Genomic DNA, 26,771 nt, shown 5'->3' with positions numbered 1-26,771 from the left:
GGAATGTTTGCAAGCGAACGTTCCAAGAATGTTGCGCATATGAATGTTCGAAGGGGAACGTTCCGAGGACATTGTGCATACGAATGTTTGCCGACGAACGTTCCTAGAATGTTGAGCAGATTACTTTGTAGGGAATGTTTGCATACAAACGTTCCTAGAACGTTCTGAATGGTGTTTTAACGTTCCTTCAACATCCAGAACATCTAAGCAATGTTCGCACGACATTGGGTGCTACCTGGGATATGGCCTAACCATAACCACTGGTTAGGCCATGCAAAACATGCCTATGCTGGGAGCTAAAGAATTGCAAAGCAAAAAAAACTGGTAAGCCTCAATTATTATTAAAAACAAACCAACTATACAAGCTTTATTTTCTTAGTAGGAAGCATCGACCGACTTCCTTCGCAGCTCCAAAATTTCCCTTTGTACTCCAGTGTCTGTGACAAACACGACTCGGGACTTGAAGGTTCCATCACTGGCAACAGTCTCTTCAAACTGTCTGGTTCCTCCCCCAACTCCAAAGTAGCATGTCTTTGCAGCAACAAGACTGGGGCTTGGGTCAAGGAATAAGATTTACTAAGAGCATTTCAAAATGAATGAACACAGTATGTTACAAGCACTACTGTAGAATACCGTGCATCCGCCCATACCACATTAAGCGCCCACTCCCAAATTTGTAAAATCTGAGAAAATATGCACAGTACATTGATATCTAGAATTGATGACCAGACAAGCGCCCACCCCCCATTTTTTCATGATTATCTCAAAATTTTGAGTGGGTGCTTGCCCGGTATTTTACGGTATACTCTGTCATTTCACGATGAACTGCAGCATGTACTACCACGGCCGGACTGGAAGCGCGCGCTCTCTTTCTCTTCTTACGGCCTTTGCAATTGGGGCAATCGCCACCTCCCGCTGCAATTCGCGGGGGGCGCCGTCACCTCACCCCTGGACTACCTGTTGCCGTTTGCACAAAGCGCGTCTGACAGTGTATCTCAACGCTGTCGCAACTTGCGGCAGAGATTTTTATAGCCTTTGACAACTGATCCTTACGTTTAGACCCTCAGCCACTACCTAATGCGCTTCTAATGAGCCCTAAACGGTGAACATTTGACGCACATCTCCGGGATATTCAGGAGTAAAAAGTAGTAAGTACAGACAGCGAATGCAATTGCGGAAAAAACTATACTCGTCTTTACCTCCAGGACTTCTGTTGCAACTCAAGAACAGGAAGAGACGGACCCCTTTTACGTGGAGGAACTTTAAATGATAAATAATTCGTACACTCTCGTGAAATGTAAGCAGGCACAGTCTGTCTATTGCCGTGGTCTGCATCATCATTTCATAGTCCGCACATGAAGTTGGTGAGCTGCTCTAGACGAAAGTGTAGTAGTCTGTACAATTTTCGCACAGTGCATATTACAGACTAAAGTGCTTCCTTGAGGGCTTGTGCACATATCCAGCTGATTTTTCGTTTCTGTCTGTGACCGTCTTTGCATGATTCATCAGAAGTATTCTGAGTAACCGTTGCCAAAACAACAACCTACGAAGCTCGAACACCAGCGCAAAGCAGCTCGAAGGGACTCTCCGAGTGGGGTGAAGTGGGGTGAGGTGGTTGCGCCCCTGGCGGAAAGCAAGTGAACTACATACGGAGAACAAACGCCATTGACTCCCGGGCGATTGCAAAGGCCGTAAAAGAAAGAGAGCATGCGCTTCCAGTCCGGCCGTGGTACTATGAGCCGCCCCAGAGAGTTCAGCGTTGTGAACACATCATGAGACTAAGCATATTGCATGTCACTTCGCCCCTTCCAAAAGTTACGTAACCCTCGTGCAGCATGGGATTGGCTTTGATGGTTTGTTCTGTCCTCTGCCGTCTATCAAAAGATGGACCACAGAGGATGCAACAAACTGTATGCAATGAATCGTAGCTGGACTGCAGTTCTCGTTAGACACATTAGACATCGACACTTGTCCTGCATGGTTGCCTTCTCAACAAGTGAAAACGCTTGCAGGAATAGACAAGTCACTTGCTCAAGCCAGAATGGACAAGACACTTGCTCAAGCAAGAATGGACAAGCCATGTGCTAAAGGAAGTATAGCGAATTCTTGATTGCAAAAGTGGGTTTTGAGGCTTTGATAAACACAATTTTGGAGAGAAATACCTTTCGAACTATACTCTTGATCAGAGTAATTTTTATTCGCACATTGGGGTCTGACGAGCGGAGCACAAGTCATTTTTTTTTTTGGTACCAAAATAAACTGTTATGTTTGTTGGATAAACATAGCGAGAGCATATTGGCACCACGGTCAAGGGCAAACAGAACAAGTGAACAAGATCGCCGCTTGTCCTGTTTTATGTTTTGCTTGTTACTTGTCATATTCCCGTCAGAAATGTGCATCTGTGAAACCCAGGGGGCAATTACTTAATATGATGGAAGCGACCATGTTTGTTCAAGGGCATCAGAGCAGGCTGCAAGTAGTTTAATGATACGGCCACTGAGCAATAAAGAGTGCATAATCTTCTAGTTAATAAAAGGGTTGCTTTTAAATAAACATTCACGGCCTCTTTTAAAAAAAACAAAAAGATGCAGCTAACACATCCACCACATCACATAAAATTGAGTGCATACATTTTGGCAATGTTTGCACAGTTGGTTTTTTCCATCTTTAGTTTAACATTATGCCAATTTTTTTATAAAAAAAAATATTTTTGAAGCAGCTTATGATCGATGTATCCAATATGCAGTGTTGGGAAGTACTTTAAATACCTTCAAGTAGGTTTAGAAAACTTGTACCTTACCTGAAGTACATTCTCTGAACATACACTTCTACTTTACTTAAAGTATTTTTTCTGGTACTTTCCGGGGAAACTACAACTGCCTACTTCAAAGTACACTACTTAAATTTTGTCCTGTTAGATTTATACCACAAAATGATGCTTGTGTTAAATAGTTTGTCAGTGAGAATAAAACTACTACTTTGTGGCCACATGACTTGAACTAATATTCAACACCAATTCCGAAAATACACCAAAAAATGCATGCTAGAAAAAAAAAGAAACTATAGGAGAATGAAAGGGCATAATGAAAGATTGTGTTGTACTTCTTGTACTTCAGTACAAAAGGGAACACACAGACACAGCACTGACTTAACAACTGAATTTTTACTTCTGCGCCATTCAGCAAGTAAACTTGAAACGAGATAAACATACAAGCTATCGACCTGATAACACATCATCTTCCCATCAAGCCGACACGTGACGTGTTAATGACCAAGCGAGGGAACATTCTCTGTCTTACACTCCTCCCCGTCTGGCAACTTAGCGGTCCAGTGTGAAAGATGTGCACGCTCTCCAATGTTTAATGAAATTAAGATTTTAGCCTGACATAAAACTAAGTATGCTTAGGAGGTTGGCAAAGCTTTTTTTATTGGGCATATGCATAAGTGTTCTGTCACTTGCCCTGGCTAGTGATGAGATAAATTTTATCAGAAAGGCGGGTAAATGTGTGTAGCCACGTGTCGGCTTGATGGGAAGATGACGTGTTATCGGGTCAATTGCTTGTAGGTTTATCTCGTTTCATGTTTACTTGCTGAATGGCGCAGATGTAAAAATTCAGCTGTAAGTCAGCACTGTGTCTGTGTGTTCCGTTTCACTGGTCCTTGGTCTTTTTGCACTGTTTTAACTCATTCAATAGGAAAAGGAAAGTGACTTTACATTGGAAACTACAGAACTTGGGATCTTGAGATGAAAACAAGTATTCTGAAATTGCTGCATGACAGGAACTAATCATAAACAGCATCGTCTATTACTGTCTTGTTTTACTGCAACATTTGTCTATTCAGGGAAGGCAGAGATATACGAGAAAGATATTTCGAGCCAGACACTCTTGCTTGTGACATTTTGAAAGGGCTGTGACTGCAGTTGGTAAATTCCAGTTCAAAAGAAAGCCCTTGCAAGTGTAGCAACTGGTTTTGCAATCAGCATGATTTCTTTTGTCTTTCAATACCAGGTGTTCAACTGCACTAAAACCTGAACTTCAAGGATACATGAGGCCATGTGGCTTCAGGGACTTTTTGAAAATCTCTATGAGATCCTGGTAAGTTGCACTGCTGTAGATAGTTTCACTCGTCAGGATGAAGTCGTAGCTAGAAGAAAAGAACAGTCACAAAAGACAAATTCGAAGCAAATGTAGAAAACAACATGTAGGACATGGGAATAGTTCTATGGATTAGGAGCTGTAACAAAATATGCACCCCTCCTCAAATTCCATTTAAAATTTGGGTTCTTTTGTCAAATTAAGATCTGAAAAAAAAAAGATTATCACCCAATTCGTGATTTATGTTCTTTGGAATATATCAGAACACAAATGTAGTAAATACCTATTATTATGGTTAGAATATTTAATACATTGGTCATAATAGCCCTAACTCAAGACTTTCAGTGCTACAAAATTCTAATAGCTGGTGTTGATGAAGCCACAGAAAGGGACACTTTAAATCTGAAAACATAAAAAGGGACATGCTGAAATCTCGCGCATCTAGCAGTGTTTAGAGCCGAAAGCCGGAATCTCACACGGTGCACAAAAAGTACAGTGTCTTAAGAAACAACCCCGAGTCACACAAATAATTATAACCCTGCAGGATCCAAGCCCCAAACTCACCATGGCTTCAAAATGATTTTGCAGCTATGACATCTAGATCACGCGTATAAATGTGCAAAATGTAGTTCAGCTTTCACAAAACATGCTATAACAGTGCAATGGTCAGGCAACTCGTGACAGAAACCCCAAGTTGCCTTCAAAAATGGGAAACAAATACTACAGGACGCTCACCACTGCTCTTTGAGGTGTTCAAGCAGGACTGACCAGTCGCCGGCCAAGAAACGACACCGCCTGTAGACCTCAGAACCGATGTTCGCAAAGGCATTGGGGATGGTCACCAGGTCGAGCACCTGTTTGTTCTGAAAGGGACAAGTAAATGGGGGGGGGGGGGGGTCAATCGACTCAAATCCTCCACTGCCAAATGGGTCAAGACTGGTTAACACTAAGGCTGGGCAATTGATTGAATAACCTACAGAATAATTAATTAATGCCTTAATTGTGATTAAATATTTTAACCCATTAATCGGTAACATTTTGACGAACCAAACTGAAGTAAAAATTAAACGCTTCCACCACGCATACGCGGACAAGCGAGTACATCTGTATGAGGGCAAACTTTGGGCCAAATTTTAGAACAAAGTAAACTATTGGCGAGATTTGTAACCCCAGACACAGCAGAAGGTTACACGTGTCTCGGCCACTTCAACTCGGTTCTGCTGTGTTTAGCACAGCAGAGTCTATTGTGAACGATCAAAGAAGGCTGCTCGTTGCTGGAGAATATCAAATAACCTTTTTTCCGCATGCAGCAAAACTAATAATCTTTGAGTGTGAGTGTCGTTGCTCTTGACTGCTGATCGACACTGATTCTTAATCCTAGTTCCATATTGCGCCTTTCATCACATATTCAGCAAAGGCCAAAAAACTATATATTAATTGCGAATTTCGTAATGTTATGCATAAAAATAAACGAGACCATTTAATCAATTAATTAATCGACTAAAGGGTGGCGATTAATCGGGTTAAAACTGAATCGACGCCCAGCCTTAGTTTACACACTCACTCGAGTGGACTGCATTCCCTCGTAACCACTTACAATGAGCGTACACTCTGGCACAATCTATCAAGTACTTCATTTTCTCGCGTACAACAACGTCATTTATATAAAATCAGAGTTACGGGTTATACGCAAATTTCGGCGGGCAGTGCGGCTTCACTGCAATGTGAGCGAAGTCACAGGGATAGATTCCCCAGAGCCCCTCTTCTCCGGTCCCTCTTAGGGATTTTCTAGAAGGAGAGCCTGCTAACTGCGAGCCGCGACCGAAGATCATTTTGCGGTCCGAAGACTGGTGCATGCACCAAGCTCAAAAAGACTCAAGGTACACCTAAGCACTTCTTGTGAGTTGTGAATGCGAAAGCATGCACGCCGCTCTTCCGCTCCCTTCTGTCGTCAGTTTCATACTTGCGTCGACAGTCAAGAGCGCGCGCTGTCCTTGGGCGTGAAGCCACTGTCTCACGGAACAGTTTCAAATAGTGCCGCATCAGCAATTGCCTCTACGGTATGAATAAGGACGTTGCCTGCAACAACGAAGGCATCTCAGATAGCTGCAGTGACTTAAGCGATGTGGTTTTAGCGAGAGGTAGATATTGCTTCATGTGGCATGGGTGATGTGAGAGAGCAGCAACTTGGCGGGGTGGGTTTTATGCAGAGGCAAGTAATATGGATGAAAATATGAGACATGGATCATTCGTGACCTGAATAATTTTTTCCACTGTAGGCTCGAAATAATTTTTACAATGTTATAAGTAGGATTTCGTGTTCCAAAAGTTTTCTGATTTCTGTTTTTTTTTTTTTTTTCTTTCTCTTAGCTCTGTTATTTTCTACATATTTGTTGCTTTTCACTGTCAGCCTCCTCCCCCCAAAAAAAGAAAAAAAGAGGGGGTTTATTGTGGTTTATGCTGAAACAAAACAAGATATAAATGAAGGATTCCCCATGCGCTAGGGAAGGTGCGCATGAGCCGAACGCTTGGAAATCGCCCCGACATCGAAAAGAGACGGAAACAAGATGAGGTTTCAGAAGAAATCGGCATCCTTGCAAACAGTTACATTCTAGCTGTGTCCTGATTCAGCACAAAACAGAGCCATAGCTAAAGATTTTTCTGTGACACTTGGGGTTTTTTTTTATTCGAGGAATGCTCCAATTCTGGGCTTTCTGGTTTTAACAGATTTCAATCAAATGGGCTCAGTGGCTAATTTTCTGGGTTCTTCGGAATTTACCGAAGACACAAAACCCTAGTTTTACTAAGGGTCCAGCGTTTTAAGTTTTTTTATATTAAAAATATGGCATACTTTTTTTTGGTTTGTATTTCGAACACATATTTTGGGTTTTGATCGGTGAATTAATGTGCAAGCACCGTATTTACTCGCATAATGAATGCATCCCCAAAACGGGTAGCAATATTTGGAATTTTTTTTTTCCCCTCGCATAATGATTGCATTTTTAAAAGGACAGAAACAGGGTATTTATGCTCGCCGAGGTTTTTAGTTGTACTTGACATATCAGAGCCCAACAACCCACAACAAAATTTTCGGCTCGATATTCGGTTTCTTTCTGCCCGAAAACTGTGGATCGAGAACTGGCCGGTTTGAGTCGTGCTCACTCTCTTTTCCGTGGTCACGGGCCGTTTTCTAAGGTTTCGACGCGACCACCAAATTTAATTAAAGTTGTGGGTCATTGAGAGCACACAGTCAATAGTAAAAATAGAAAAGAAATATGAAACCTATTTTTTTGTGGCCTCCAAAAAGCTGCAAATATGTTGATTGAAAAAAAAAAGGTAGCACAGACAACCGGAAGCATTCTGTGCATTCACTGCATAATTCTCAACATGGCGTTGTTTCGCGTATCGTGGGGCTAGCGGATGACAGCGGACGACGGGCGTTGGTCTCTACTACAGAACTGTCGTTCACTGTACCGGCGAATTCTGTCTTCCTTCGAAAGAGAAATTTTCGACCGATCAAAAGAACTGATATTCATCTCATACGACACGCCCGACCAGCAAGCCGATCGCACAAAGACGTTGCTGAGTCATCGTCCCTTCTCGAAGCTGAAGACATCGCTCACTCAAACGTCAAGCACGAAGTGCGTACTTTGAGTTGAATATGCACGCGTACTGTTTCTTTACGAGGTGCGAATGTGGCTTATGCATGGTGCTGCCCGAGTTCAAGCCAGGAATGCATCTAGCGAAGGGAAATTGGCAGCGAACTTCCGAGGTACAGTCCGACCTGCTTCATTACTACGCGTAAAAGAGTTCCTTCAGTAGCTCAGTGGAAGGATGTCCACTTCACACGCGGAGGGCACGGGTTTGATCCCTGGTGTGGGTGTACCTTTTTTTTTTTTTTGTCACGCATTTTGCATTGCTTACATTTAATTTTTACAATTATCACTGAAAAAAAACAAGTGTTGTGGACGATACGTCGCGGAACTAAATGGTATGGGATTCCAGTTTTGATACCTGCGAACTTGATGTAGTCACTTTCTACAAAATGCAAGCAGCATATGAATCGGGTAGCGTCTGCTTTCCGAGCTTCGCGTAACTGTTCTACAGGAATTGCAGCCAGCCATTGATCACGACCCGTTGATCTTTTGAAAACTTGTGCACTCTGCCACACAATGCTACTTTCAGATGAGGACATGTGAGGAGGATCTTCAGGCAACATCTTGGGAGTATTCTTTTCGGATCCGATGACGGGAATTCACCACGGGCACTCACTACTAATTGCCAACACTTAAATGTACAAAACAACTCATCTTGAAGTACAGAATAGCGAGCGGAACAAACATAACTGCAAAGGAATCGCACAACAAACGAACGTGATTCGTGTGCTACGTGCAAAAGAGGGAGAAAAAAAAAAAACTTGCACGGTTGGGTGTAGCCACGTGACTTCCGCCCCTCCTCCCCACTCTATCCTCTCCACTTCTCCGTGGGGTGCAGGAGTTTCGGTTTCGAGCAGTTGCGTTTTTTAGCTTTATTAACAAAATACGTGACTCTGTAGCAAAATATTAATTTGGTAGTATTCCAACACAACAATGAATTGCGTGACAAAAAAGGAAAAACAAATTTGGGGGGGTGTCAGTGTCCCTTTAATTTTCAGCTCTGCGAGTCGTGAATTGCATCCAATTTAGCTAGCCACAAAGGCAATATTTTTTTGCTGCCAAACTGTCAGGTCAGGCCAAGACAAGCCACTCTCGTAATGGCTGCAAGTGGCTGCAAGTGCATAGTTGCGGGAGTGATCTACCGTGAAACCGAGCAATGTGCACACTTGACAAAGGTTGGGTCGAGGAATTGCCCAGCCCCGGACATTCTTTGCCTATCGGATGCATAGATGTCAAGAAACACGCCACGGTCTGTGGTTTGCTTTCGAACAGCGAGTGAAAGCGGTTAGGCCTAAGAAAGGTCGCGTTGCTATTCGTGTTGAGTGACCTTCGTAGGGCGCCTTTCCTTCGGCAAAAAGCATGCGGAAAGCACCCTAAAAGGTTCGCAATTTATAAACCATGGTTACCATGGCGCGCCTCCCTCAGCGGAGATGTGCCACAGTACTTTGCTGCGTCATAGTGGCACCTAATATGACATTTGCACGAAATGTGTAAATGCAAAAATTCTACCGTGTAATGAATGCCGCGCCCCGCCCCCCGCCTTGCCCCCTCAAAATGTGTCAATTTTTCAGAAAAAAAAAGTGTGTTCATTAAATGCAAGTAAATACGATAAACATGTTTTTTTTTCCTTCACCTGTGTTTCTGAGATAAATTAGTCAGTCAGTTGCAGAGTTTAATATTCACCACCTCATCCCGACGTCTCTTGCTTTTCAGGATTGTTGCACCTTCCTGTCTTCATTTGCGACATGTAAGTGTTTCATTGCTTCCCGCAGGCCCGCATGGGCCCTGCCCATTTTTCTATCTTTAATTTTGGGGATTTTTAAAAATAAATGACTACAGAAAGCTTGGTAGAGGGTGGTAAAAAAAAGATTAAGGACTTTTCCGGATGCCGTCTGCGGTACAAAGTGTGCACAAATTATGTATCTAAAGCCCCGTCCCTTTTCCGCTGACCTTCTCAATTAAAACCGAAAGCAGCAAAAACAATTTGGCACACTTTTATAGTTTTTCTTTTTTTTTTTTTAATTTAGACTTAAAACGTTGAACCTTAGTTTTAAGTAGAGTTCAGCATTTTCGGTTTAAACCGGAAGAAACAATAAAAGTCTGCCGCATTTATTTTGCCACATTCGGTTTTAACCGAGAAAGGTCAGTTCCTTCAACCGCCGGGTGCACGAGGGGTGGTTCGGGTATCTTTCTGCACTTAGTGTGCACTGTGTACTGCAGAGGGCACCCGGAAAAGTCCTTATTCCTTTTTTTAACCCCCTCTCCCAAGCTTTCCATAGTATTAAAAAAAAAAGCCGCAACATAAAAGATAGGAAAGAGGCGCAGAACCCACGCGAGCCTGCGGGAAGCAATAAAAAGCTTACATGTCACCGAAGACGGTAGAAGGCTGACGAGCGCGACAATGCAGCTTGATTGGAAGTGAAATGTATGCTTGCTGTGAGGACCAATATCTCACTCGCTTGTACTTGTCTGTGTGAATTTCTTAATTCCCGTTCCAGTTTGATGAATAAACATGCCATTTTTATTGTCATTTTATGTTAACAGCAAGCTAAACCAGAATACATATTCGTCAAAAAAAACAATGAAAACATGTTTAGCTGTATGTGCATTCACCGATACAAACCAAAGACGCGTTCAAAAAAGAAACCAAAAAAGTATACCGAATTAAAAAAAAAAGTAAAAGCCTGAAATGCTGAACATTAGTTATAAGAAACAATTTCTCATAGATGGTGCATAGACTTGATCTCACAAATACTGTAAAACCTTCGGTCTGTTGTACATAATGGAATAAAACAGCGCGAAGATAGAAATAGGAAGAGACACACCAGACAGGACAGAGCGCTGACTCCCAACTACGCCTTCTCTACTCAACGAAAAGGAGAAAGACAAAGAGAAAGAAAAAAGATAAAGATATACAGGAAAAGAAGAATAAAAAAGACATTACTGTACGCAATCACACGCACACCTTCCACCCATGGTAGCTGATTACGGCACGTGCTGGACCTGGACTTGGAGCTGGTGTGCGCTAGACCGCTTGGCCACCTGGGCGTAAGACGTGTCTCTTCGATCGTCAGAGAGCCAGCCAAACCAGTGCCACAGACCATGTCTTCGATCGACAGGGGGTTCTCACGCTGCCCAGTTACAAGCTGGACCGCAAGCTGGGACACTCCAAGGCCCGCTTTCGTAAAGACCGCCACCTGGCCAACACCGGCGCCAACCCCTGCGGGGGTGCTGGACTCCCTGCGCCGCCAATAATTCGGCCGGCTCATATGCAAGCATGGCACGCGAAGAGCCCTCTCCAGGCGCTTGAGACCGGCCTACCAGAAGTAAGCAGCCCGTGGCAGCACCGCGAAGACCACCGCGAAGATTGCTGCTAGGCCTAACACACCATAACTTTCATCTGTACATTACGTCATCACATAATCACCATCACTAGACACGGCACCGCGGGCCTCCTTGGTACGGGCTCTTGCCTTTCTGCGGTGCCGCGGCTCTCCTGAGCAAATGAAACATTACATTACATTACATTCATTGTCAACTTCAGGAATTCCAGCTCCTTGCCTGACAATGCCACTGATGCTGCGCTGATACACGTTTTTCCTCTACCCTGGATGTGGAAGGCCTCCAGCACCTCGTGTGTCACTCTGTCCCTGTGTCGTCCCAAGATGGTGGTGGCACTAAAATACGGCTCGCAAAGGCACTCTTTACAGTGAACCGATAGGTGTCCTCCCACTGTCGCTCCGAGGGAGTACCTGTGCTCGCGGAGCCTTTCATTCAGGCACCGTCCCGTTTGTTCCACGTAGGTGGAGCCGCACGAGAGGGGGATACTGTAGACTACTCCCGTGGCACATGGGACGAACGGCCTGGTGTGCTTCTTGCTACACTTGTTTCTGGCGATTCCCTCTGCCTTCGCTTGAACTCTGGGGCTGATCTGGCTCATTTTTAGTGGTGCGGAGAAAACCACTGCAATCCCATATTGTTTTCCAACATTTTTTAAATTGTGAGAAATCCTGTGTAAGTACGGGATAACTACAGGTCGCTTGCGTTCTACATCCCGTTGTGTAGACTGGCTACCCTTTACTTTCTTCAGCAGTTTGCTTGCGACGCCTGAAAGTAGTGTCGTCGGATAGCCAGCTTTCCTCAGTCTGTCCGTCTGTAGCCTAAAGCTCTTGGGACGACACAGGGACAAAGTGACACGCGAGGTGCTGGAGGCCTTCCACATCCAGAGTAGAGGAAAAAAGTGTATCAGCGCAGCATCAGTGGCATTGTCAGGCAAGGAGCTGGAATTCCTGAAGTTGACAAAGAAGGTTCAGCACGTGCCGTAGTCAGCTACGATGGGTGAAAGATGCGCGTGTGATTGCGTACAATAATGTCTTTTTTCTTCTTCTTTTCCTTTATATTTTTATCTTTTTTCTTTCTCTTTGTCTTTCTCTTTTTCGTTGAGTAAAGAAGCCGTAGTTGCGAGTCAGCGCTCTGCCCTGTCTGGTGTGTCTCTCCCTATTTCTATCTTCGCGCTGTTTTATTTCATTATGTACAACGATTACCAACTAGCCCAGCTTTCAACCTTCGGTCTGTTGTACGCAGTTCATGGGCCACCCGACACGCGACACCGACGTGCCCTCCCGTTGTAGACGATTATGAAAGAACAGTATGCACTTCAGCACACACTCAAACACAAATGTGTGAACCTGCCTTTAGGACAAGGGCTACGTACGTAGTCTTGAAAATGGACCGTGGCACCTCTCATCCCGCCGACGTGCCCCGGAAGCCCAGCACCGCATCCCAGCTGCGTCGTTGGCAAAGAGGAAGGCACCAGTTTGGCAAGGGCATGCGTGATCCAATGTGTTTGCAACCATTACAGTGGAACAAGCTACCGACAGACACATCTATTGACGTTCCAATCTGGCTGCAATAAACATTTGTCATTTAAGAAGCATCGTGACTGCACAGCAACTCATGGTGTCTTTGAGCACACCTCAAACTGGAGGCGTTGACTACTACACTGGAAATCAGCAGATGTTTTGTTCTCGAAAACACAGGCTTCTTCCCGTGAATGTGTGGTGCACGCGTGCTTGCGAACAACGAGTTGGTGAACAACAAAATCATAAAATTTTAAGTGAGACTTACAATGTGCAAATGCTAGTATATAATTTAAAACATTTGGATTCGTTGTGAACTTTTGAGGAACTATAATTGGTACTATTGAGAAAACAGTGCTACCGGGGCTACTCGCATGAACCATGATTCAACGTTCGGCAAAAGTGAACTACAGGCGCAATCGTAGCGAAAAATCATCGTTCTGTGTCATGCCTTCTTCTTTTTTTTTTTTATTTTCTTTGAGTGTGCTTATGGGTGGCTTACCTCGAGAATTCTTGTATCTTCATCGATGGTGAGGGAGCTCTCAACGTACTCCGCCAGGTCAATTGAACATTCCCAGATCTTCATACCTCCTGTAAGACAACGTGTGCTACAGATTTCAGAGCTTAGAAGAAGGCGCTATGAGGTGAAACACTTCCGCAATACCGACCTTCGTAAACGCTCGGGACGAGGTCCAAGTTTTCGTCGGCTGCCTCCTTTAAGTCACCTTTTAGAAGTTGTTCCATTTGACCGCCGACTAGAAACTCGACTTTCATGCTCGTCAGATCCAGAACGGTTTTCTCTAAGGACTCGTGAACCTGTTCAGAAAGTAAAGTGGCGCGAGTCTACTTTGGCAGTAACATGAACAAACTCACGTGCTCGTGCTCCAATCTTGGTTTCACCTCTTCGAAAGGTGCAATACGTTTAACAACAGCATGTTGCTCGTTTGTCGGATGTTTGTGTTCAACTCGTGGCTCATCATCGGCCCCCGGAACTTCGAAATTAAACGAAAAAGGCATTTTTGACTCCAGTTTTCGTTGACAGACAGCCAGCCAACTGCCCGACCATCTATTGGAAGGAGGCAGCCATTTTGGTTGTTCTCCAGCGCGATGGGATATCCAAGAAAGCCTGAGGCTCGAAGTTGTCCGGTACTCGCTCGTTACGACTTTCGATAACTGACTTGAACAGTGTTTCGCACAGATTGCTTGGGATGTTCGAATAAAAATGTGTGATCCGAATGCCGATGTTGTACACGTCTTCCTTAGTCGTAAAATAAAAAATGCGGAACAGAGACAAAACGTCAAAGTAATGCTTCGTGTTGCTAAGATGCGAAAACGAAACCAAAACTTTCCGTTCATCCGTCGCGAGGATTTATCCATATCCATACAACTCAGACACCGGGGCATATAAAAGTGGTTTTATCATTTTCACGCAGGTAGATTTTACCATTTACTTCGACGATAAAGGCTAAAGTTCCCAGCAGGGGAAAAAGAAATCGAACTAGCCATTCCCGAGTTGAGCAGGTGCGATAACGAAACAAAAATAGCTCTAAACATTAAACCCTCCCATCGGTTTCGGAGTTTGGCGTTCGGCCCCAACCACTCGCTTGTTTGCATGAGCGCTCTGTCCTCTATCTCGCCAATCTGTTATCAGCCAAGACAAGAGCCCCCGCAAAGGGACTCTTCGCGTGGTGTCCGTCGACGCTTCGCTCGTCGCGTCTTCGAAGCGCAGAAAAACTATCAAGCGTAGGTTGTGCGCGATTCAAAAATGCTCGTCGGAAAGTTGGCCCTCGTGACAGGCGGCGGAAGCGGCATTGGACGCGCGGTTTGCGCGAGTCTGGCCCTCGAAGGTGCCAAAGTCGTGGTAGCCGATGTCAACAAGGATATGGCACTCAATACCCTTAGGAGCCTGCCAAGTGAGTATAGTGACAGTCTCAGATTGTGTTCCATCTTTTGGCTGCGACAGGCTGCGGAGTTGTTTGTGTTGCAGTCATTTGACGCGCATAACTCCGAAGTTGATCACAAATAAAAGTTAAAAACGCGTTTCTCCGCGAGTGAGGAGGAGTGAAAAAAAAAGTGAGAGGGGTTGATCACGTGCGACCAAGCTATTTCCGTAAATATGAATGACCTTGTTATAACAATAATAAAATACACACGTTCTATAAACTAGAAGTTAGAATTTATTTTCATGTAGTGCATATCACGTACTGTGCACTAAAAAAGGGGGTTCTGAAGAAGGGTTGTATCTCCCTTCCTAAACCATACTATTCAACATGTCTTTGACGGGGATAGGCGCTCATGTAAGGTAGAGCAATAGTACAAATATTCAAATAGCGCTCTGAGCTGTCTGTTCTTTCTCTGTCCTTATCTTAAAGCGTAATCATGTTTTCTCACATACAATCGAAGGCGGAATTCGTTTTTTAGTTTATTGTTTTTAGGTGCCGATCACGCGTTTGTGTGCTGATATCTAGGCAACTTATTCACGTCATTTTATATCCACGTGTAAGGGCAATGTGCTGTTAAGATTTTCTCTACGTACTTCAAATATGTTATAAGTCGAGTTGCGTATATTCGGGGGTTTATTTCTCTTTGAAGTCAGGGGTGTTTTTTCGTCTATTATTTTCCTTATTGTTAATTTAACGGGGTGGGGAGGGGGAGGGAAGGGGGGGGGAGGGGGCAAGGGGGGGCTTGCCCCCGAAGTTCTCAGAGTGTGTGTGTGGGGGGGGGGGGGGGAGGGGGGCAAGGCATAAGTTCTGCCCCCACCCTAAACAGCCGCCACTGGGCAGGGCAAACACTGGCCGACGGCGCCAAAGGGATACCAAGGGCACCGTCCCCTGGCCCTGTGTGTGTGTGCGGGGGGGGGGGGGGGGGGGGGGGAGGGGATGGGGGACTGGTTTCCCCCCCCCCCCCTTCTCCCACTCAAAAACAGAATAGTACGCCGCTGTCTGTGTTTTTCGGTGTCAGTGCACAGATTCGGGGTTTTTCTGTGCCAACCTTTAGGGCGCATGCACGTGACCCGAATATTTGTAAAACGTTCCGGTACCAAAAAGGGGAAAAAAAAAAGCAAAAAAAAAAAAAAAAAAACAATTTTCCGGGTAGTTTAGTGAACGCTTCATTCGTTACCAAAACGAGAAAAAAAGTGTATTTCCTTCCCACGAGATTTGAGGTTTTCTCATTACAGCTCAAATTCGGGGCTTTTCGGTATTCCTCGGTTTTTATAAAATCGTCGCGGGGGTTAATTTTCGGAACTTGTCGGTATTCACTGAAAGCACGGTGCCCTACTCATAGTCATAAAATGAGTCTCGGCAATTCGTCGAAGGGCAACTCGTCTAAGGCCAACTTGTCGAATGAGCTCGCCGACGGACATTACATCGAAGAGGGCATCTGGTCGTCCCTCTTACACCGCATTTGACTACTGCATTCGAACACGATTATATTTTATCGTTGACTCGTGTGGGCCGCAATTTGTATAATTACTGTGCGCTTTGCTGAATATTTTTGTTGCATCGTTTACCTGTGGGACGAGGTAATTATTTTTTATATGAAGTCCAGCTCTCTAATAATGCTTTACAAACGACGTAAGTACCACGGGCAAAAAAAAAAAAAAAAGGCCAAATCGTGCCGGTGAGGGGACCAGAAATATTGGGGACTTTCAGCAACTCGTTACCGTGTTCCGCGTACCGCAGTACGGGAGCCTTTGAATTAGGCTTTCCCGGGTGATACCATGACCTCCGGGCACGCGTTTAAAAGCACGCTTCAAAGGCTCCGGTAGTGCGATACGCGGAACACGGTAACGGTTTGCTAAAACTCCCTATTAACAGGAAGACAGTGCGGTACAGTATGGGTGTCGTAGGAGACCCAGAAAAATAGCGTATTAGATTTCAGTCGTTTTAAACGCATTAAAGGGACACTGACAGGGTATTTATGCTCGCCAGGGTTTTTATTACGGGACGTATGAGGGCCCCACTACCCAGAACAAAATTTGCGACTCGAAATTCGTTTTCTTTCCAACCTAAAACCGCCGATCGAGAAGTGGCCGGTTTTAGTAACGCTCACTCTCTCGGCACGTGACCCCGGAGTGAGCGCGTGCACACGCTCACTCCGTTGTCACGTGGTGTTCTTTATGGTTTAAAGTAGTGATGGACCGAATCTGCCGAACTTGAGATTCGAAAAGTTCGGCCCATGCCAAACTTTTGAAGGAAATTTCGACAAAAGTCGGCAAAAATGCGGCAAACGTATGTGCACAAGCGAGTACGCGACGGGGCCATCGATTGCAAATCGACGCCGTCTGGTCGTGTGGTTACCATCGAAGCGTAGTACTACCAGCGGTTACGGCGAGGTACGGAGTAGGCGACATGGTAAATGTGTGTTTGTCAGCCTTTCTGAGTGTGGTTCTCTTCAACACTTTCTGCCTCAAGAACGGAAGATCGACCAGAAATGGACGCAAAAATGACGCAGTTCACTGCGAAAGTGATAAATGATGCGGCATCATTCGGGATGACGGGACCTTGATTTCATCTTTCCATGTGAAACAACATGGTAGTTTCACCATTGGCGGACAAGTACTCTAAATTAGGGGTGTCGCGAATCGGCCGCGGTTCGAGTTCGACCAGGTTCGACTTTTTCGAACTTTTAGTGGCAAGTTCGACGAACCTTGTATTGAGGTTCGACTCGTGTGCGCATGCGCGACAGGCTGGCCAGTTGGCTTCGGATTGGATGGTAATGGCTAAGAGATTAATTAAGTGCAGCACTGATTGGCTATTTCAGTTAATACAGTACTAAAAATTAAGTTATTAACTTCTTCAGTGATTAGAATTAGTTTCTTTTAATTGCAGCTGTTCACAAAATAAATAAAAAACAAAAACAAAAAACCTTTGCATAAAAAAAAAATTCTCCAAACCTAGACATGCTTGTATCAAGGGCTGGCCACACTGTCCACAAAGTCGAACCGGTCGAATCTGGTGAAAATTTCGAAGGTTCGTCGAATCGGTTCGACCCAGTCGAACCCCTAGCGCCCGTCCTGTCGTCTTCGTGTCTTTATTGTCCTTGTTGTGTTGCGCTTTTTAACCTTTTAAATCAGAACCCCGAAAGTTCGACCAAAAAATCTGGCTCGTCAAAAGTTCGCGACACCCCTACTCTAAATCACTCATCGCCATTCTAGCAATCTTGTTTTCGGCTCAAAAATAGTCTGTGCCAAAAAAAAAAAAAAAAATATTATTTCGCGGTTTTTATCTATCCACATAAAACTAAACACAAAACTATCATTCTTGATGTTGCACATCCGACATTCCTAACTCTTCCAATGTTCCTAAACGTCCGGTGACTCGCAGAGGAAGTGTGGAACACAGTGTTACCGCCTTTTTTTCAACAATACAGAATGGACTACTTCCATAAATCACTGCGAGCAACACTGCGCGCGTTGCACTCTGGGAACTAGGGGTGTCGCGAACCGGCCGCGGTTCGAGTTCGACCAGGTTCGACTTTGTCGAACTTTTAGTGGAAAGTTCGTCGAACCTTGTATTGAGGTTCGACTCGTGTGCGCATGCGCGACAGGCTGGCCAGTTGGCTTCGGATTGGATGGTAATGGCTAAGAAATGAATTAAGTGCAGCGCTGATCGGCTATTTCAGTCAATACAGTACTAAAATTTAAGTCATTAACTTCTTCAGTGAATAGAATTAGTTTCTTTTAATTGCAGTTGTTCACACAATAAAATAACCCTTTGCATAAAAAAAGAAATTCTCCAAACCTAGACATGCTTGTATCAAGGTCTGGCCACACTGTCCACAAAGTCGAACCGGTCGAATCTGGTGAAAAGTTCGAAGGTTCGTCGAACCGGTTCGACCCAGTCGAACCCCGAAAGTTCGACCAAAAAATCTGGTTCGACAAAAGTTCGCGACACCCCTACTGGGAACTAGTTGGCCAACTAGCGGCATGGTTTCGTTTTCGTTCGACACGTCGAGAAGAGATCATACACAGAGCGTGGATTATAAACAGCCGTTATCTCACGTTTCCTGGTCCCGAGCGCATCGTTTTTGAGTCTCTAAACTAACCTAAATGGCCAGACCTCGAAGCTTCAGCACAAGCCCGAACCGTACGTAAATTTTGTCTTGACACATGCCTGTTGTTTTTTTTTTCGAGCCTTTCCGTTAGCATTTTGAGTTATGTGGACGAGCAAGTGCCAGGAATCTCGACGAAGCGAAGCTCGGGGATCTTGGAGCTCGTTTGTAATAGATTCAAAAATTCGAAAGAGTTAGACAAAGTGGACGAATCAACACGCTGTAACAACCAATAAGTTCGCGAACACCGAGCTCGCAACCTTCCATTAGTGTTGTGGGTAGCAAGTTTGTACTTGTTTTATGCGTCCATTGACGAAATTACCTTTTTTCTTTCAATTGATTCGGCGCCGAAATTCGGCAAAAGTTCGGCACATCACTAGTTTAAACAAAACCACCATGTATATTCACACTCGTGGTCATCAAAGAAACACACAAAACAAAAACAAAAAAACAACAACAACAACAACAACAATGATACCAATGTTTCGTGACTTCTAAAAGCTGCACAAACGTTGACTGAAAAAAAAAAAAAGTTGCACAGCCACGTGATTTTTGGCAACTCTCTCCTCTACATTGCTTCTTCCTCCCCAGTGCAGTTTCGCTTTTGAGCAGTTGCGCTTTTTGACTTTATTAAAAAAAATATGCATGACGTTGTAGCAAAATATTCACTGGGCAGGCTCCTGACATTATGAGGCTCGCCTAACAAAAAAGTTTTTTTTTTTGTGTGTGTGTGTGTTTTAGTACTCTCTAAGGGATACTTCACCGAAACTTCAAATATATACCCGTCGTGTTCAGAAATAGGCTGAGTATGATCCACAATATCCGTAAATGACAATCGCACGTTTATATTTTGAGCCTGTTGGCTACATTTTTCCTTATAAAGGCCTGTTCACACATGCAGCGGAGCGCTACAGGCATAGCGCTGACCTCGCGCTAAGCGTGTGCTCACGGTAGAGTTCACCTGGTTTGTATTGCACCGTCAAAACTGTTGCTCATGGCAGACGATAAGTAGCCGACGACACGTGAGTAGCGCTACATGAGCGCTTCGCTGCATGTGAGAACCGGCCTTAAACGGCCCACTCTGGCAAGCGCTCGCAGAGCAGCCAGCGGAGAGCACGCAACATCCGGCGCAATCGTGATACGTGACGTAGCCTGTCTCGGGACGAGCAAAGCTGAAGCGAGGCTGACGTCGACAGGATGCCCTAGCCGTTTTCCCTGCGTGCAAAATCCCTGACGGAAAAGCCCCGCGTCAGTGGCCCAAAGTCCCGTCCTCACTTTCCTCGTCCCACCCTCTCGCGCTTCAACCAGCAATGTTCCATGTCTTAACCTAATCTGTTCAGGGTCTACAAGGTGTATTTAAAATAAAAGGAACAACAAAATAAGGATAAGTTGAACCGTCGCGTAACGTAAAATGTGGCCAATTGTATAAATCTGCATCACCAGCGATGCACTCCGCAGTCATAGAGGTATACTGTCACTATACTTAGACGCAGAATTATGGACCTTATCTACCTAGATGGATACAAATATTGTTTTAGAACGACATAAGAATGGAACCAGTGTTTGGTGCTGTGGTAAGTTTGGCGCCATGAGTTGCGGGTTGACAGTTTTGACAGAACTCAATTCGTCGGAATTGTGAATCCGCCCGTGCTTCAAATTCGACGAAAGCTTTGGTTTATTGCTAAAAGCTATCACTTCTAATGTTTTGGCAGTGACTGATATTTTCTGCTTATTTTCACTTCTAATGCCGCAAGACGTGAATGTGTTTAGCGCACGCCCGAAAAACGGGAAGCTTTATCCAGTTATTTCTTACTTGAGTCCCGGTACGGCATGATTACGTTACACAAGGCTGCGTGCCTATTTAAGCGCGGTCCAAACCAAGCCATAAGACGGGCCCGCAAGTATGAGGCGGGCGGAACCCAAAAGCAACCTCCCTTCGTCGTTTTGTTGTGTTCCCGAATAGCTATTTGCTTTTCGGGAATACATACACACTCAAGGTATGCAAGGAGGGCGAGGAAAGTGGACCGCCTTCCCCTGCTTGGTCGAAAGGGCTCTCCGGCGCTTAGCGGAGCTCTCTCCGGGGCCGGGCAAAGATGGATATTTTCAACTTTGGACCGCAAGACGTCACGTTCACGTTACCTTTGACATCACTCCGATTTCTCCGGGACCCGTTTTCCTGCTTGGTTTGGACCGGCCTTTACCGTCTCAAAGTTAAAAGCAGAATGCCCAACCGTCACGCTGAAGACCCGGCCACCTGACACGGGGGATCCGCGTCATGGGCTTCTGAAACATGGGGCTTCTGAAAGCGGGGCAGAAAGGACGGGGCGTTTGCCGCAGGGAAATTGACAGGGGGCTTTTGACATCGGGTGGTTTCGTGCACCACCCGTTCCATTAGTTCCAGCCACCGAAGCGGCAGAAGCATGCCAGTGATCGGGCCACCGCAACTAACCACAAAGCTGCTTTTGTACGAAATTTGAGTAACGGGTTAATCTTCTATAATCTTATAGAGTGACAATCGCGACGTCTGGACAAGTCTGGGACACACAAAGGAGAGCCCCGGTGAGAGGGAAGTTTCTCCTTCCCCTCTTCTCTCGTGGTGGCCGGAGAGCCGACGGGATGACGTCAGGTCACTTACCTGTCAATGTTCCTAGAAGGATATTACATACGAAGCTTTGGCGACATCCACCAGGTGCCATTTACTAATCGTTCAATTCGTTTTAAAATTTCTTTTCGTGTCTTTTTCAACAAGAGATTGGTGTCCTTTGAACACGTATAGACCAAGAAATAAGTGCCCAAATTTCATCGTAGTATCCCTTTTTAGGTTCCACGTACACTGCGACTTCGGAGCACTACGGACGCGAACTCAATCCGTCCTTCAGAGTGGCGGTACAAGCTCCCGTAAACGTCTGCGAGCATCCCAGCGACAACAAAAATTTAAAATGAAAACTAGAATACTTTTGGAGTAGGAGGGCACAAACGCATGGTCGTTTCGAGAATTCGACCTCGAAGTTTTTGCCTTACCATTGCACTACTGTTAGCTGGAGGAAAGCCTATATTTCAAGACAAAGGATAGAAAGCAAACAACCACATTAAAAAATACCTTTAGCCGAATCTATCTTTCAACAAGTTCGACGAATTGCCCTTCGACAAATTGCCCCTTTCAACGAGTTTCCCTTTCTACAAATGAACCTAAGACAAGTTGGCCTCTTCGACGAGTTGGCCATCGACGAGTTGACCTTCGACGAATTGACCTTCGACGAGATGGCCCGAAGGGCCTGCACATTTTACAAACAATCGTCCATAGGGTGCTACGTACGAGAATTGTAAAACTATTAACACAATTAACAAATATTATTATTCTTTTCGAATAATATTTTTTTTTTCGAAAAAATAAATGAACTTTTTAGATATGACCACTCCGGTGGTGCGGGTAAATACGAGTGTGATCTACGATTTCTTGTCCCGAGATAATGTTGCTGGCCGAAGATATTTATGCATATGTTTATACTTTACATGAGGCAAGGCCACTTTAAACATCGAGTTAATTAAAATTGTCGATCAGTCACCATTCGTTCGCTCTTATCTAAAATTACCGATGTGCGTTCTAGGCCAGTTTTCTTGAAGCCTTCCTCTTCCTGTAGATGACAGTGATCGGCTCAAGCCATGTACAAAATGCTAAACAAAAAAAAAAAAAAAAAAAAGCGGGAAATTTGTTTATTGCAAAAATGAGCTACAATCGCCGAACGATCACTCTCCGCCCAAAAGTAGCGTTAGAGGTTCGAACCCGATGCCAAAAATTCAACACGAACCGATATCTTATTCAAAAGTCCTGATTTTTTTAAAAAATTCAACGGTAAATTGGTGTCCGACGGAGCACTCGAATACGTGGAGACCTATGGTGCCAGAAATCGAAAACGGGCAAGAATGGGCCCCATTTTCCCATTGAAATTTTCAAAAAATCACTTATAGCTTTTTATTAAATTAAGATAACGGTTCGTTTTCAAACTTTGGCATCTAGTTCAGACCTCTAGCGCTACCTTTGGGCGGAGAATGAGCGTTCGGCAATACATAGTTTTTTTTTTGCGGTAAAAACAACAAAACGTGTTTTTCTTTTTTGTTTAAAGGGGGAAGGGGCCTTTTTTGTTTAATCTCACTACGAATCGCAGCAGAGGCTACGACAGATCCAACCAATCCAACGCTGTGAACGCACCACGGGACCACGCGCCCACGCATGCCGTGGCGTACCAACTTGTTTTCCAGTGGGAAGGTAAACCAGAACCTCCCCCCCCCCCCCCCCCCCCCCACCTCCCATTAGGGCTGGGGGGCGGTGCCCTTGGCTAGGTGGCATTTTGGCCTGTCCCTGTGCGGTGGCCCTGTCCGGTGGCCGTGGTTTCCGGGAGGGGGGGGGGGGGGGGCGGCAAGCGCCCCCTTGCCCCCCCCCCCCCCCCCCCCCCCTCCCCCGGTTGGTACGCCCATACACGCGTGTCGCTGCGCTCTTCCCGAAGTCCACGTGGCACTCACGCGGCGCGTAGTGACCTCCGCGGTGCGCCATCAGGTGAAACGGACGGAGCCTGGGCGGGAGGTGGACGCGTGGACATTTTGTTTTGGTATAGTGCTGTCGTATTGGTAATGGGACGTTGAAAAGAAGGGGTATGTTGAGTCAACACTATAGACCAGAGGAAAATTGGCGACTCCCTCGCCGGGAGGGGGCGGGGAGGGGGGGGGGGTGATGGTTTCAGTTTGTTTGCCCAATCCCCCAAAGATCATCTGGGCAATCTCCCACACTGCCTGGTAATTGAAAATGCAGAGGGGGAGCAAATTTACTTAGAAGGGCGAGGGGATGAATCAAACGTTCTGGTTTCTAGGCTAGGTTGCGTAAACTACCCTCCGTTATAAGGGGTACAGACATTGAATCCATCCATTCATCCGCACAACAAGGTCGCCGTGTTGGACTTGTCACGCGGAAGGCGCGGAGTGGACACGAGTGCTGCGTCAGCGTTCGGAGCGACGACCCAAGTCTCAGCCGAACGCTGACGTAGCGCGCGTGTCTAATCTCTGCCCCGCGTTTGTCTCTCAGGTGACGTTGAAAATTCAGCCCCCCGGCCTGGACGTGGGCTTGGCCCGCTGATGATGTCCCCTCTGGCGCTTCCTCCGCAGACGAGAGCGAGCACCAGGCGGTCCAGGTGGACGTGGGGGACTCCCAGTCGGTGCGGAGTCTGTTCGACACCGTCCGGAGACTGTACAGCTGTTCCCCGAGCGTGGTCGTCAACTCGGCGGGCTGCCTCACGCACAGCTTCCTGCTCAACACCGACGAGAGCGCCTTCGACGAGATGGTCCGCGTCAACCTCAAGGTGGGATCCCGAGTCTCCTTTGGGCGTCGCTTACCCCTTACGGGATCCCCGCACGGGCTTCTTGCTCACTCATGTTGACCACACCGTAGCAAGGTTACGTAAGGGGAGAGGGGGAGTGTCAGCCTTTCAGCGCATCGCCTTACCTCTGCCCCTTCCCCCTTGTAGTCCTCGCGGCGCCACTCCATGGGTCGACCGCCCTATGGTGTCCAACTAAGGCGCGAAACACATGTACGACGAAACCGTCCGATCCGACGTGCGGACTGCCGGAATGACCTTGGGGGGAGAGGGTTTTCGTAGCATCGGAGGGCGTTGAAAACCCTCGCCTCCGACCGTCGTATTGCGCGGTCGGACGTCGGATCGGACAGTTTCGTCGTACATGTGTTTCGCCTCATAGAACTTGATATCCCCACCATACTACACTTAAACCCGGAGTAAAAAAATAAAAGTAAAAGGAGAAACATGTTTGTTCAATGTTTGCAGTATGTCTGCCTCACAAGTTAAAACGTGCCACTCTTTTAACATAATGATTGCTAATAAAGCATTAACCGATTTATGTGTAGGTGAGTCAATCAATTGCACAGCCCTAGATACTGGATACCTTGATACACCATCTAGTATCATTATACGTGTGGTGAAACGCATTTTGGAAGCCGAAATGTATTCCTAGTCCAATGTGAATGCATTCTGAGAACGATTCCCCTTGACTGTCCACCCTCCCACACATCTCTATGTTATGCAGATAATTCAAATCTCTGCAAAAAGCACATTACCGCTTCTTTCGTGAAAGCTACCACAGTCGCTGACGTGATGAGAGCGGTAGGGAGGTCTTTTCATTCTTCTGCCTCCAGCACAAGCTTCCCTTCGATAGCGATTAGGCGTCACGAGAGCCTCGAGCGTCCACACGCAGTTAAAGCACGGCGGAAGGCAACGAGCGCGTGCTGGATGCCATGCATCTAAAGGAGACGCCCTGCCGTTTTCGTCTTGTCCGTGCCCCAAAAGCACGGCGTGTTGTTAACCCTTCTGCGCACGCCGCCTGGTGCAGGAACGACGCCAGCTTCTGCGCCGACAACAAGCGTACACAATTGTGCCCGCCAAGAAATGATGACTTCGTATTATTCCTTTTGGCACAGGGCACATTCCTGATCACGCAGGCGGCTGCGAGGGGAATGGTGTCGGACGAAGGCAAACAGGATCGTTCCATCGTCAACATCTCGACCATCCTGGGTACCACGGGCTTCCCAAAGATGTCCTGTTACGTGGCCGCCAAGTCCGGTGTCATCGGCTTCACCAAGTCTGCCGCCCTGGAGCTTGCGCAGTACGGCATCCGCTGCAACACCGTTCTGCCGGGCGTCACGGACACTCCTCTGCTGTCGCCCCTGGACGAAGAGACGGTGCAGACGCTCATCCGGAGGTCGGCCATGCGCAGAGAAGGAAAACCCGAAGACATCGCCAGCGTCTGCGTCTTCCTGGCTTCGCCAAAGAGCTCTTACGTCACGGGGGCTGCCATAGAGGTTACTGGAGGCGTCTCCGCGTGAAGGTTTACGGAGTTCTGGTTATAGCTATTCAGCCTCGTTTAGATGTATAAAGATGACCTAAAGGTTTGATGTCGATGTACCGTAAACTGGGACGACGATAGAAAAGTAGCGTAAATTGGGAAACCTGTTCAATTCTGATGGCAAAACCTTCTTTGCCGTCAACTGTGAAAGAAAGAAACTGTAAGCGGTTGTACTACAAAGCATCGCTTCTTAGGATGTGTTTCCGTTCATAATGATCAGAATCTATCTTTTAATCCTGCCATTGGTAATTCCATAAGTTTGAAGTTATAACTTTTCGTTTTTACGTGCCCGTTATACAACATTGCTAAGAGCTCATGTGTGGAAATGGCGAAGTGATCAACTCCGAGTACCCTAAAAAACAGAAGAAAATTTGCCCTGTCAAGAATTATGAGCAGCGCGAGGCCCAGTCTATGAGTGCACATAGGCAAAATAATGAAATCACCTATAGTTTTAAGCAACGGTTATATTTAACAAAATTTGTTTTAAGAAGTCAAGGTGAACTTTAGACATGCCTGCAAATACCCGCAAACACTATAGTTTTCTCGATTTTTATCTCCGGATTCCCCACTCCCAGCTATAATTTGCAGTCGCTATTGCCCTTCTTGCTTTTTCGTGTAATTCCTCGCTAGGTTTCTCTCCACCGTTGCATCATCGCCACAGATTCTCAATTTTCTTCATTTCGGGGTGGCGCTTTCGGAACGGGTAAGTAAACATATGCATAACCGTCGGTATACTTAATATTCTTCTATTTACCTAATCGATAGAGGGGCATATTACCCACAGGTTCTTCCCGAGCGCTACTCGGTCCTAAAAAAAAAAAGGTCTAATATTAATAATAATAATAATATATTTATTGTCAAACAATGTTTAATACAATACAAAAAAGGGGCCCGTCGAAGTCTATAACAGACTTGTATGACTTGTATGGCTAGAAGACAATAATTACGTTCAGGAAAAGCACAATCATACCAACACCGAAAGGACCCTAGGTAGACAAGAACAAGACATATTTCAGGGTAACTTTTGCACAGCATTAACGCAAAGTTCCCACTAAAAAAAAAAAAAAAAAAGAAATATACACTTGGTACCTGAAAGACCACCACGAAAAGAACACGCATCAAAGCCTATTCCCCCCCCCCCCCCCCCCCCCCCCCCCGAGCCCCCTTTTCAAAAAAAAAAAAGAAAGAAATTACGGACA

At 45.7% G+C, this 26,771-nt stretch overlaps 3 protein-coding genes across 3 annotated transcripts in view; 2 read left to right on the top strand and 1 right to left on the bottom strand.

Moving 5' to 3' along the window:
* The window catches only part of LOC120839221 (estradiol 17-beta-dehydrogenase 8-like), a 604,311-nt gene that overhangs the window by 554,777 nt on the left and 22,763 nt on the right, over positions 1-26,771 (top strand). The window lies entirely within an intron of this gene.
* On the bottom strand, positions 336-13,717 carry LOC8025638 (histidine protein methyltransferase 1 homolog). Its single transcript, XM_029977663.4, has 7 exons — positions 13,486-13,717; positions 13,281-13,428; positions 13,115-13,203; positions 12,468-12,539; positions 4,833-4,960; positions 4,048-4,146; positions 336-547 (listed from the first exon to the last, which is right to left on the bottom strand). The coding sequence occupies exons 1-7, from the start codon at positions 13,627-13,629 to the stop codon at positions 376-378; spliced, it is 852 nt and encodes a 283-aa protein (XP_029833523.2). The 5' UTR covers positions 13,630-13,717; the 3' UTR covers positions 336-375.
* Positions 14,170-26,109, top strand: LOC8036218 ((3R)-3-hydroxyacyl-CoA dehydrogenase-like). The gene is made up of 3 exons (XM_029977655.3): positions 14,170-14,525; positions 23,824-24,017; positions 25,148-26,109. Exons 1-3 carry the CDS (start codon positions 14,378-14,380, stop codon positions 25,550-25,552), a joined length of 747 nt encoding a protein of 248 aa, XP_029833515.1. The 5' UTR covers positions 14,170-14,377; the 3' UTR covers positions 25,553-26,109.

The sequence above is a fragment of the Ixodes scapularis genome, unplaced genomic scaffold (genome assembly GCF_016920785.2).
Source record: "Ixodes scapularis isolate PalLabHiFi unplaced genomic scaffold, ASM1692078v2 PGA_scaffold5__190_contigs__length_132052651, whole genome shotgun sequence".
NCBI lineage: Eukaryota > Metazoa > Arthropoda > Arachnida > Ixodida > Ixodidae > Ixodes > Ixodes scapularis.
The sequence above is the reverse complement of the archived record's forward strand: the minus strand, read 5'-3'. Positions and strand labels throughout refer to the sequence as shown.

Bases quoted from the DNA above. Each gene is read 5' to 3' on its own strand.
- LOC8036218 (XM_029977655.3), top strand. From the start codon at position 14,378: ATGCTCGTCGGAAAGTTGGCCCTCGTGACAGGCGGCGGAAGCGGCATT. The intron at 14,526-23,823 runs GTGAGTATAGTG...CTTCCTCCGCAG, and splicing joins TACCCTTAGGAGCCTGCCAA to ACGAGAGCGAGCACCAGGCG. The intron at 24,018-25,147 runs GTGGGATCCCGA...CTTTTGGCACAG, and splicing joins TGGTCCGCGTCAACCTCAAG to GGCACATTCCTGATCACGCA.
- LOC8025638 (XM_029977663.4), bottom strand. From the start codon at position 13,629: ATGCCTTTTTCGTTTAATTTCGAAGTTCCGGGGGCCGATGATGAGCCA. The intron at 4,147-4,832 runs GTGAGCGTCCTG...CTTTTCTTCTAG, and splicing joins GAACACCTCAAAGAGCAGTG to CTACGACTTCATCCTGACGA. The intron at 548-4,047 runs GTATCCTTGAAG...CCCAAGCCCCAG, and splicing joins CTGAAGCCACATGGCCTCAT to TCTTGTTGCTGCAAAGACAT.